General features: G+C 30.5%; 2 protein-coding genes across 5 annotated transcripts in view; one reads left to right on the forward strand and one right to left on the reverse strand.

Annotated features, from left to right (window-relative positions):
• Positions 1-13,146, forward strand: part of LOC106623679 (uncharacterized) — a 38,390-nt gene that overhangs the window by 6,115 nt on the left and 19,129 nt on the right. The window contains exon 1 of one of the 3 annotated variants that reach the window (XM_036373740.2): positions 10,744-10,796. The exons of 1 other annotated variant lie outside the window; for it this stretch is intronic. The gene's annotated coding sequence lies outside the window, so the exon portion shown is untranslated. Of the gene's footprint in view, positions 1-10,743; positions 10,859-13,146 lie in introns of those variants that run through there. One more of the 3 variants, XM_014243279.3, reaches the window with a different exon arrangement.
• LOC106622034 (probable cytochrome P450 313a4) lies at positions 673-5,842 on the reverse strand. 2 transcript variants are annotated; one of them, XM_036373818.2, is made up of 8 exons: positions 5,650-5,842; positions 4,386-4,589; positions 3,545-3,730; positions 3,413-3,482; positions 3,231-3,342; positions 2,951-3,172; positions 1,079-1,502; positions 673-993 (listed from the first exon to the last, which is right to left on the reverse strand). In XM_036373818.2, exons 1-8 carry the CDS (start codon positions 5,822-5,824, stop codon positions 830-832), a joined length of 1,557 nt encoding a protein of 518 aa, XP_036229711.2. In that variant the 5' UTR covers positions 5,825-5,842; the 3' UTR covers positions 673-829. The 2 variants fall into 2 exon arrangements, with proteins under 2 accessions (XP_036229711.2, XP_036229710.2); XM_036373817.2 differs by having other exon boundaries at positions 3,231-3,360.

A 13,146-nucleotide genomic window follows, 5' to 3' on the forward strand; every position in this document is an offset into this window, starting at 1 on the left:
GCCCTTCGCGGGGCGGGAGGAGGGTAATCGTTGGGTTATTATATTATTATTCTTGACTTTTAACAGTGTTTCCTTAATATGAAAGTGAAAAGGAGAAACATATGTATCTACCATATTTTAGCTGGTGACATAGGTAATAACAACCCTGTGTATGAGTTGAAATGTAAACTTTTTTAACAAAAAATATTTATCTATTTATTTATTATCCTTAAACTATGTAAGTCCTCTAATTTAACTTCTTAAATTGACAAATATATATAGGGAACCGATATATAGTGTAAATACACTCAAAAATTTCAAATATTGTACAATTTTAAAACAAATTCGTTGAGAAATGACCCATGATATTGAGTGTGAAAAATAAAATAATAAATAAAAAACTTATTTGGAAGTGGGTGCAAAGCTTTGAAACAACACAATTAAATGCTGAAATGCCTGTAACTAAAGCTGTTAACTTTTTTACCCAAGCCTTTGTTGGTCTAAGCATTTCCACTAAATCATTTGATATTGAATCTTTGTCAGAATCCTTTTTTACGAGTATTTAATTTCCGGTTGCTGAACACGGAAAGTGCAAAGGATCAGCTTGTGAACTGAAAATCCATGAATTGGGAAGTGAATTCTATAGTTATCTACCATAATTGCCACCTTAAAAAAAGAGTAAACCAGGATATATATATTTAATATTAGTACATGTATCGTAAATATTAGTTTACTTTATTATTATTACTTTATTTAGTGATAAATATGAGTCAAATGTTGTTTTCTCGAAGGACGCTCTCATATCCTGGTATTGGTATAACTTATTTTATTTACATTGTCACAAAGTGCCTTATTTATACCGGTTTTTTATTGTAAATGCTGGCTCATTGGTGTATTTAAGTGTTACATTATTCGTAAACTTCAAATCTTCCAATTTTACATTGGTTTCAAAAGAAAAGTTCCGGATGAAGCCTGCCAATAATATTTTAATTGACATAAGAGCATATTTCCATCCTGTCAGAAAAATAATGTAATAAATATAAATAAATATTTATATATGTAAGTACAAGAATATACATAATGTGGTGAAAATGTTTACCTATACAATCTCGTACACCCTTCGAAAATGGTATGTATGCATACGAATGCTTTTCTTGCAAATTCTCTCGCATAAAATTCTCTGGGTTAAACTTATCAGCATTTGCACCCCAAATATCAGTTCTTCGATGCAAATCGAAAATTGAAATTAAAATTTCAATTCCTTTCGGAATCACCAAACCGCTACTCAGTGTTGTATCTTGTACGACCTGACGGCCAATCATGGGTATAGAAGGCATTAGGCGTAAAGTCTCATTGACAACCATATCTAAATATGGCAGATTTGTAATATTTTCACATTCCACGTAAAAATGTTTATCAGGGAACAAGTTTATAATTTCCTCGAATAATCTTTCCTGTACAGCAGGATGCATGGCTAACATCAAAAGTGCTGACAATAGTGCATTGGCGGACGTCTCAAAAGCCTGTAAGATGGTTTATAATGAGTATACAAACGGTTAATAAAGAGTATATATGACGGTAAATACATAGGCCACTTACTTATTGATAACAAAGAAATCATAAATCAACACTGTAATTATTACATTTGATTACTTATCAAAAATCCTTGAAACTACAATTTTAATGGTAAATCTTTATTCTAATAACCTTGTTAATTTTATTGGCATAGAGTTTTCTAGTTGACGACATTTTTTCTTGCACCTTCCACAATTTTCCACATTTCAGTAGCAGGACAAATAGAAGTGTTAATTGGACTACTGCCACGCTCACAAAATGTCATTAAATGAAGACCTATAAAATGCCATAAGTAAGCACTAAATAAAGATATAAAACTTTAATTTGGCACAGGGAATCGCCGACTGTCCGTCTGTCTGTGCAAGCGATAACTTGAGAAAAATTGAGATATACTTGTATTGATAAAACTAGCTAAATATGTTCCTTGGCCCCCAAGTGACGTGGGTGTAATCGGACCTATGCCACGCCCACAAAACTTCATTAAACGAAGACCTATAAAGTGCCATAACTAAGCACTAAATTAAGATAAATAACTGTAATTTGTTTTAAGTTGTCGTAGCTCCGCCCCTAAATTATTAAATGTTCATATCACCCAAATCGCTGAGCTAACTCAACCAAACTTGCTGGGAAGAAGTATTTTTAAGAAGTCACTTCGTCAAACACTGTGAAAATGAGTAAAATCAGATAATAACTATGCCCACTTCTCACATAACGGTTATGTTGAAAACTACTATAGCTGACGGAATAAATACGCCAAAATCATTAAATTTTACAACCACGGTGATGAGGAAGAGCTTCATAGGATCAAGTGTAAATAAACGTGTCACCGCCCACCTTAGGTGAGATCCTCTATCTCAGAAACTACCCGACCAATTTCAACCAAATTTGGTTTGTGAGGTAGTAACCCAAACATTTCAATCATACACTGTCAAATTGGGCGAAATCGGAGGACAACCACGCCTAATTCCCATATAACACAACATAAAATCTTGAATCTAATTCTTTCACTTTACAGTGTATACATAAGTAAATCAAACATCAATGAAGTTATCTAAATAAGACTTTGCACAAGTAGTGATCTCAAGGTATTTCATCTTACGCCTAAAAATTATACAAATCGGACTATAATTTTTCGAGGACCCAGGCACCAAATATGTGGACCCCATTGCATATGGCTGATTTTTTTTACCGAACATATCGGTAATTCTCTGAGATCTAGTGACAGCACGCACTATTTTCTTGATTATTCGAACATATTAAAAACAACAATAACCAAGATTACGAGATCAAAGACTATTTTTCTTATGTAGTTGCAGGTTTTACATACATACGTTGTATAATGTACATACGAATTTTTTATACGTAATTGGAAAATCAAAAGCATTTTTTTACTTACCGCAGATACGATTGTGTTCGTTTCGCCAATGAGATCATGATACGACATTTTTCCTTCTCGATATAAATTTATAGCCTGGTCAATAAAAATACTTGGTACCTTCTCATTAAATGCTTGATTTCCATATGAATAATTCTTGTTTACATTATTATCTGTGGATATATTGACATCAAGTCGGATATTTTCCGTAGTTGGCACTTGTAAGAGTTTTCCATATAAAAGCTAAAAAAAAAATATTAAAAATCATTATTTTTGTTCATTGTTTTATAATACTAATTACCCCTTCAATAAACTTGTACACAAACTCCTTCGATGCTTTCGTAAACCAGGCGTACAAGTGATCCAGCTTCACATATGCTAAGAGACATTCAATTGGTACTTTTTCCATGCTTCTAAAGTTTTTTATTACACTATTAAAATTATTTTACTATTTTGTACAATATATTTGTTGTTTGTACTAACATGACATATGATTTCACTAATTGCTCTGACACCTGATCGCCTTTTTGCATCTCTTTCCCCATAGTGGTTTCTGCAGTAAAGTTGATAAATACAAGCTACAAATAAATACATAAATATATAAAATGCTCTTACCAACAGTTATACTTAAAGTGATCCTTTGCAACTGTTCGCTAATAAGGACAGGTTCATTTCTTGTCAATTCACTGAATTTTTGAATAGCTCCATCTTTTGCCTTATTAAATACGGGCAAAAATGAGGTCAGTACTCTCTGATGAAAGCTTGGATTTATCATACGACGATTTTTATGCCATTGATCCACTAAAATTAAATTCAACTAATTTTTTAAGAGATATTGGAATATCGATGTTCGCAATCAGTTCGATCATATATCAAATAGTAAGAACAATAAATTAGATATCTGAACGAAAATTAATCCAACCACAAAATCATCACAAAAAATACAAACATTACACGCTTAAGTTCTGTCCAATGCGTTCATCATCTACTCAACTTTTATTCAACTTTCCGTTAGACTATATTTATGTACATATATTATTCAATTAAGATAAAATCATTTGCACAACATAAACATAGAAAGCAGAGTATTGAAGAAAAATTTAAAACGAAGCTAACTGATTTAAAACATTTTATTTCTAAAGCAGCTCTTCAATTCAGTTTAGTGTTTCAGTAAAAGGCTTGAGTTTAAGCATAAAAATGATTAGTTGCCACCCTTATTCAAATCTAAAATATAATGTGGGTATGAAGCATAGCTCAATTATGCTGTCAAATAATTTTAAATAAAAAAAAATATTGATTAATTTGAAAATTTGAAAAATCACATTATTGTTTATAAAAAAAATTCTGTTTCAAAGCCTTGCGATTGGATATGAGCACCGATTGGAACGAGACACAGTTTTACGAGCATACGAACTTTAAAAATATTTAGATATAATATAATAAATTAAATTTTTACCTGGACTTGCAATAAGACCACCTTTGAATGCGTCATAGAGTGGCTGGTATAATGGCTGGGCCTTATTGAGCAACTCTTTTGAAGATAGTACATCTTTTATGAATGGGGGATCTGCTGTTATAATAATTGGATATGTGCCTATCCAAGTACAAATAGTGTATGCCTTACAATCTTTGAATATTTTACCTAACTCTTGAATAACATCTGTAATTAAAATATTTACAGATATTTTTTGTTACATTATATGTGTATCGCATTATTAGTTTATACACATACACTTATTATACTCGTATATTGTTAACAATTGTTAATCAATAATACAAACTATCCTATCAAATTTAGTAAATTTTCGAAAATACTGCACCAGTTTATTCAATACCTTGCCTATAATAATATGATTATTAGATTATTAAAATTTTTTGGGATAAATTTCAAATTTCAAAAAAAAATATATATATATATACATAGCCCCTTTGTTCTGAGTTATGAGACTAATTGGCAATAAAGTTGGTCTAGATTATAAAAATCATTACAGTTTTCTTGGATATGGAAATAGACCTTCCCACCGATACTGAAATTATTGTTTCCCACTTTTTTGTCTAATTAATAACTCTATTACTTTATTTCTTGGGAAATCTTATCTGAGGCAGCAGTAAAAATTAATATTAAATCGTACTACATTATTCCTTACTACTCCTATATCGAATATATTGACTTTATAAAATATTTCCAAATTTATAAAAAAAAGAGGATTTTAAAAGTTTGAGTTTTTCTTTTCAAAGGATTTTGAACACTCTATTTTACTATTTTTTGGAAACTGATAAATTTTAAAAAGTTTAAGACAAAATGAAAAAGTTTGTAACACCAAAAAGGTAAGTAAATTACTAAACCATCAAAGTTATGATTGAACGAAGTTAATGTTTTTTCTTCTTTTTACTACGGTTTTTAGAAATGTTACAAATTATTGGGATGTACGAGTATGTACATCACAAGAATTGAATGCATGTGTTTAGTAATTAGAGATATCCTTCAAAAAACACCTATATAAATTTCACAGCAGTCCGTGAAATAACCACAGATTTAAATCCTAAAGTACTACTTATTCAAGCATTCGAAGTCACACTCGAATTTGGAAAAATCCCGAAAATTATTGTTTTGACATTTTTAATTACAACACATTAAGAATTGAGAACTTCACTGTACATATATCGGTCTCTTTAAATGTAAATGTCCTCTATTCAATTCACTATTTGTTTATGCGTACTATGTTGGCTTTTAATGCGATGTAATATCCCGAAAAGCGGCCACCCAAATAGTCCTGAGAAGCGTGATGAGAATTGGTACACATTTTTTCTCGTCCACAGCCAGTAAAACCATAATGTTACGGTTAAACTTAGAATTATTACTTTAATAAAATCCTGTTTTTCGGAGATTTCCATGGTCTTTTACTTAGTATTGTTGTGTGTTGACTGATAGTCGAATCATAGTCTACTTTATTAAATACCACATTTCGGAGATGCAATTTTGAGATTTTTGCGTTTGCAGCAATTTAATGTTTTAATATACCTCTATACCCATATACCCTGTACGAAATTCAACTACCTTTCGAATTGAGTTTCGGATAAAAAGCTGGGTGACACATTTTTTCCCATCATGCATATAAATTATTATTTTGTTGTACATAAACTAGTATATTTGCTATATATATGGATTTACTTAATGGGGTGTAAAAATACACAGACAACTCCACATTTGGTTTTTCAGTTAGTGATTTTACCATTATGTAAATAGAATTCGCATAATGAGGCGCCATCGGCACCTCACTGCACACAAATTTAGCATATACTATATGATATTTATAATATTAGATCAACATTTCCTGCAGGTTAGGTATGTACATATATAATAACAGGGGGCTAAAACTGTGGGTAATGGCTTTAAGGTAATTTAAATTAGTTACATGTAAACAAACATGTTTATGCATTTAATGCGAGCAGTATTAGTATAATCGTATGTAGGTATTTGACTTGTGTTGGCACCAACCTTTGACCACATTTTACAATTGCTCTTGAAATTAAAAATATGCATACACACACCCAAAGATTAACAGATTTAACACAGGTTAATCTAATTTTATACTAACATAAATTCATTTGCAAATAAATTTATAAAATATAATATATAAATTAAGAAAAAAATATTTACTCATGCATGCATATAAAACATTTTCAAATTAATAAATTGTAAATTGTAAATTGATAAAAGATTTTTTTTTATTTTAATTAAAAAATGGTATATGCTTATAAAAAGCTGTTATCTTTTTTTTGAAATTCAAGCACAAGTCAAAAGAATTATCTGGTAAATAACAATTGTATTCGTTCAATGAAAATATTATTTTTATTATTCATGATTACAGTTGCAAGCAATAGTTGTTGTTATGTGTAATAATAATGACTAAAAGCAAAATAAAATAAAACGGCTTATAGAGATATACAAACACAAGTAGAGTACATTATACGTACTAATGCATACGCATGTTTTGTTTGGTCCCAACATACATACATACATACGTATGTACTTATCTGACTATTAAAATTTTGAACTAGAACAAAGTTATTACAGCTTAGTAAAAAAATATAAATATGTACGTTTTTGACCCCCAAGAATAAAATGTGCGTAAATATTAAATAAAAAAGATTAAAAACTGTAATGAGAATTTAACTTCGGCTAATAATAATATTTTTGTTTTTATCAAAAAGTTTATAATTAATGATTTAAATTAAAATTAACATACCCGCTTTCTAATGACATACCTATGAAACCATATAATATAAGCTTTGTTTTGGAGCCCCCTTATCAGTAACCATAATTTACCCCCAATAATAGTCTTCTTCTATACTTTTTTAGCTGTTCTCCGTTTTTTATTTGTTTTTAAATAACTAAGGTGCTGTCAGGTTGAGAATAGGCCCACATAACAAAAACTAAAAATGCTATAAAAATATGGTTTGTCAATATTTGCAAATTTAATATAAAAAAAACCATAATAATATAAATATAAATTGTACGTTCATAGAATACAAAGTTACGGCAACCGTCGAAGTTATAAAACCAACATCCTCATGTTTACAGTGGGACGAATTAAAAAAAAAATCATTATTTATGTTACGGTTTTTGTTTTTTGTTCGTCAAACCTTCAACATTGCCGTAATCAATGATTGATTTTTGACATAAAAAGTAGTTAACTCTTACCACTTCATTAAGATGGGCTTAAACGCAACTATGTATGTATATGAACCTTACGCAATTTGAATTGAATGTTTTCTTCGAAATCATATTCTTTAAAATGATTGGAACAAACATATATGTAAACGAAAATATGAAGCAAAACAAATAATTAAGCTTGCAGGCAGAATAGCACTAATTCGCAAAAGTAAACCAAGAAGAAAAAATATATATGCACATATGTATTTCTTTGATATACTGATATATATACAATGTCCACAATATTTCATTATCCATAGTGATCCACTATATTAGTTCCCTCCGGCTTAACTCTGGCAAAGTTGTGTGAAATTTTTAAATATTAATTTTTTTCATAACAAGTACCTATTCATATGACTCACACGAATTTTGTGCATATTTTTGTTAACAACAACCCACTGCACACTTCATCCTTATTTTAAATTTTAAAAAGTAGCAAAAGATATTTGGCTTTACCACTTCAGAAATGCACTTGATCTTATGAAAAAAATGTGTACAAATCGATTTTCGTGATAGTTTTTTTTTAAACACTTCGCGCAGCTGCGAATTTACCAATTTTATAACTGTTTTGATTATTTGAATGTGTCATTCGCTGAAAATATTATTAGGTAATTAGAGCTGCTATGTATATAGATATTTTGTGAAAAATGTAAAATTTATTTCACATTCAAATATTTTTGAAGACTAAAATAAGTTTGTATATACAAAACTACATTATACAATTTTGATACAAATTATTATGAATTGCTTACAAGTTCATTATCAGTTTGTAGCTTTTTATAATTAATATTTCAAGTTATTTCAAAGATAAAAGAAAGCAAACATATTAAAAAGACTACGGCAATCAACTTTATTTGAACCAAATTCGTCATTGTAATAACAATGGATGAATCTTTTGAATGAGAGCTTCTGACCAAATTTCGCTTTTCTTACTAGATTTTAAAAAATATTGATTACTTTCTGAAAAGATTGTGCTAAGGATGATAGAGATGGAAATTGGTCCAAATTTTTACCGTTATTTTTTCGGCTTGCGCTATGACAGTTGTGACCAAAAATGTAGCAACAAAATTCAAGTGATGACGTAAGTTATCTATGTTGCTTCTTCACATTTTTAAAACCATTACGTCACGATGCATTCACATGTATGCACAAATTTACTTGGAACATTTTCGTCTATGAAACTTTCAAACTTAAAAAGCTCTTAATATTATCAAATATATAGGGAACTCTAAAAATCCATACATACAAGAAAAAGCTTTTTTGGGACAAAAGCTCACTCATTTTTCCCTTCAGACCATTGTATCGATATACACTTTCTTAGTAAATTTTTTTTTTGTGCTGTTATATTATATTATGGTAAATACTTGAAGTTCCCCCTATAATACGTGAGAATTTAAGATAAAATAAGTGAGGTGAAAAGTTCAGGATTTAAGAAGTGCATGGTGTGTTAAGGCCTGTGCATATTTAAACTTGATTTTTTTAGCACCGGTCTGCCCTTCACGTTAAAATCTTAAAAAGAAACTATTATAGAAAAATATGTAATAAGGGAATTTAAAGAATTTACATTACTTGTTTTGTAAAATATTAATGTAAGTGTTTCAAACTACTATAAATGAAGCATACGATTTGTCGTAAAAACGTTTAAAAAATATATTTATTTGACGACGTGGGTATATAACTATGACCAACGTCAAAATCAAAAGCCAACCTTACCGATAGAAGAATCCGGAAAGGTCAACGCTAAAAATAGGAAAGGACATCAATGGCAACTTTTCTTCGATTGTCAAGGCGATTTACATTACAAATTCTTACTACTAGGTATTACAGTCAATAAAGAGAGATTAAAGATATGTGATGTTTGCATAAAATGTATCGTCATTAAACATGATTCCTTTGTACCACCACTAACACTGTGGGTTTTTATATCTATACTATATCTTAGTATTTCGTTAAACAATTTACTTTAGTTTATGACTTTATATTTATACCCTTATCCAGAATTGGGAATTTTTTTTTATTGTAATTTTAGATAAAAATTAAAATTTTAATTTTTAATCCAAGATGTTTGAGATTAAAAATTAAAAATTTCTCTAGAGAATTGAAGATGATGGCTTTGTCCAAACTCTAGTTTTAAATAGTAGAACATAAAGTACACAAACGTGAATAAATGTAAATTCAAAATTGCCCTTCCCTATACTTGTTAAGTCGAATTGGAGAAATATTATGTAGCTTATTGGTATAATTGATAGATGCAATAAACTGTTTGCTCTGTATAAACTCTGTTACTAAAAATCCGAAAAGATTGGAATATGTTATAGAAGGTCTCAGATAAAGTTTGTAGAATTTTTAAAATTTCAAAATGCCAAAAAGTATTTTTATTACAGCAAAGATCTTAAAGGGGCTATTACATGGTTAAAATAAAAATAATACAAGATATTACATATTTATTTTTAAATACATATACATATACTACTACTACTTAAACTATATGTCTGTGATACGTGCTATATTCAAGAATGGAACACACACACACATGTTCCCATGCATACAAGTACTGTGCGGTAGTTTCACCTAATGGTGAACACTTTTGCTGAGTTTATATACATAGGAGTACATAAGGATATATGTATGTACGTATGTGTATTTTTACCAAATAGTATGTTATGTAAATGCAGTATGTATGTTCCTATGTAACATTAATGTTTCTGAAAATATCAGGAGCCATTGCTAGTTTACATATGAATGCTCTAGCACACACACACATCAGGCATATACTAATGGATAGGTGTTCTTAGGAATAAATGTTCATTCGTATGTATATAATTTAGGTATAAGAGTTTAATTAGAACTCAACTTATATTTAGTGGTTGAATATCTAAGAGAATTCGTAATTATTACAAGTTCTCTGTGTGTACATATCGCCAGTTCTTGGGGGTTATTTTCTCTCATAAAATAATACTCTCTCCTAAATTTAGTCACGCGAAGGACTCCAATGATTTAAAGAGAAAATTTTCCACTTGTAGGAAATTTCTCTAGACATCAAAGTATTTTCGGCTTGAAATTTCAATCGTTAGCACACGATGCATCAGTCGAAAATCGGGGCATTTAGAAAGTGGTTGTGTGTTGCGCGTGTTCTGTAAGAAATGTAGGGTCAGTGATAGAAAAATGTATCCAAATGCTTATTTTATATCGCACCCTTAGCGAGAGAAATAGTAAGTCTTCGGTTGCGAAGCTTAATTGAGGAAGTGTGTGTGTGTTAATGTAATGTTGGCTATTGTACCTAATCGTGACCGCACACGCACCCAAAAAACTCAGTGTTTAAAGTTGTTTCGAACCACTAGTGTATGCTAATGGATAAATGCCTGCACTTTGGAATACCGCAGCACATCCCACCGACAGCATATCAAATCCGAACAACATGTCCACTTAGTCGTATTAATAACTTTTTATTTATGCATCATGCATGTATTGCTTGTCACCAGGAAGCACCCTGAATTTCTTCGCGTTTAAGAAGTTGCCGCCAAGGCGTAATGTGAAGTTATTGTCTACATAATTACAATACTTATGTACAAAGTGCATACGTGCTAGTGAATTCCTCTATCGATATGAACAATATAACAGTTGTCGGTAGTACTCGATTACTTACCATATTTACATAATACACACATATTTACATTGAATTCGGTGTTTACAAAACACTCGCCCATCTAATTAATTGCAGAGACAAACCGCAAACCAGAGGAAAAAAGTAAAGGACTCCTAACTATCCAATATCCGGATAATATAAATTACTATTATTGAAAGCTTTACAAGAATAAACATAACATAAAGATCCGAAGATCTCTTGAAAAAAATTTTCAAAATGCGGAGCTCTATTCAAGTGATTTTCGTCCTTTATCCAGCTTAAAAGGAAGAAGTTGTATGCCTTTTTTTTATAACAATAGTTTTTAATATATTGTTATTAGAGGCTTCGAAGGGATGTAATATACACACATATGTATGTCTATAAAGTATAATTTTGTTTATGCTCCCCTGAGTCTGAGATCAAGTATAAAGACAATAAATATAGAGTTAACGCAGGCAGAATTTTAACAACTGGAGTGTAGTTTGAAAATCGAGTATTTTGAAAGAAAAATTAAACTAAAAAAAATAAAAAGAACCGTTTAGGATATTCAAACAGGTTGGTTGAAAAATGTCTGCGCTCGAAATGAAAAAATACTTTTTTTGGTACGAAATAGATTTTTTTATTTAATGTAATCTCCCTTAATATACTTATTCCAATGATCCTCCAATAATTTTATGCCATCGCTATAATGACTTTACGGAATCTCTGCAAAATACCCGTCTACGGCTGTAATAGTTTCTTCATTCGACAAAAAACGCTTTCCACGAAGAAATTGTTTCAGGTTTTTGAAGAGGTAGTAGTCACTGGGAGCAAATCTGTTGAATACGGTGGATGCTCAAGCAATTCGTACTGTAATTCGTTGAATTTTGTCATTGTTAAAACACCTTTGTGAGCAGGGGCATTGGCTTGATTAAAAATTATTTTTGGGGTGCTTTTCTCACAAATTTTTTCACCAGCTGATCCAAAAGGGTGCAATAATATTCAGAGTTGATAGTCTTACTTTTCTGCAGATAATCAATCAAAAAATTCCTTTTGCATCCCAAAAAAATTGATGCCTGAAAAAAATTGATGATGATAACCTTCTTTGCTGATCGTTGTGACTTCACCTGCTTTGAAGCTGAACAACCAGTTGCAGTCCACTGTAACCTTTCTTGTTTCAATTTACGATCATGGTAGACCCAAGTCTCATGCATTGTTATAAAACGCCGCAAGATATCGATTTCATTCTGCTTAAAACGCTCCAAATTATGCTGAGAAATATGTTTTTGATCCAGTTTTTGTTGAATTGTTAACGTGTGCACTATCTTTTCAAACAGTCTTTTCATATGTAATTGTCCATGTAAAATCTGAAGTACTAGGTCGTCTAAAATGACTATGGCAATAGCAATTTCATGCTTAGTCAAACTTGGATCTTCACTAACAATATTATGAATTTGCTTAATTATTTCTGGTGTCGTTGTGGTTTTTGGTCATCCTTCGAGTGGATCGTCTTCAAGCCTAGTACGACCACGTTTAAATTCACCAGACCAAAATGTAACGGTACGTTTTGAAGGTGAGAAATCCTTAAATACTTCTAAATAATTCCTTAGACACTTCTCTAATTGTTCATAAATTTTTTTTTGATTTTAAACCTTTCAAAACAAAGAACCTTATCTCAGCGCGATATAAATTTTTTTCCATATTAAAAAAATAATCTGAGACGTCAACTTCAAATGGCTTGTAAACAAAGTCACTTAATTGACTGAATGTCTTGCAACTTTGCATGTGTTCTTACGACAGATGAATTTGAACTAATAGTACTATTTCTTGATGAGACCAACCAACCTGTATGTAAGTACGTAGTCATAATATCCTGTGTAAAATTGAAATAAGGAC

Source organism: Bactrocera oleae, chromosome 2, assembly GCF_042242935.1.
Source record: "Bactrocera oleae isolate idBacOlea1 chromosome 2, idBacOlea1, whole genome shotgun sequence".
Lineage (NCBI taxonomy): Eukaryota > Metazoa > Arthropoda > Insecta > Diptera > Tephritidae > Bactrocera > Bactrocera oleae.

Bases quoted from the DNA above. Each gene is read 5' to 3' on its own strand.
- LOC106622034 (XM_036373817.2), bottom strand. From the start codon at position 5,824: ATGGAAATCTCCGAAAAACAGGATTTTATTAAAGTAATAATTCTAAGT. The intron at 4,590-5,649 runs GTACGCATAAAC...TTTTAATTACAG, and splicing joins TCGCATTAAAAGCCAACATA to ATGTTATTCAAGAGTTAGGT. The intron at 3,731-4,385 runs GTAAAAATTTAA...ATTTAATTTTAG, and splicing joins TGGTCTTATTGCAAGTCCAG to TGGATCAATGGCATAAAAAT.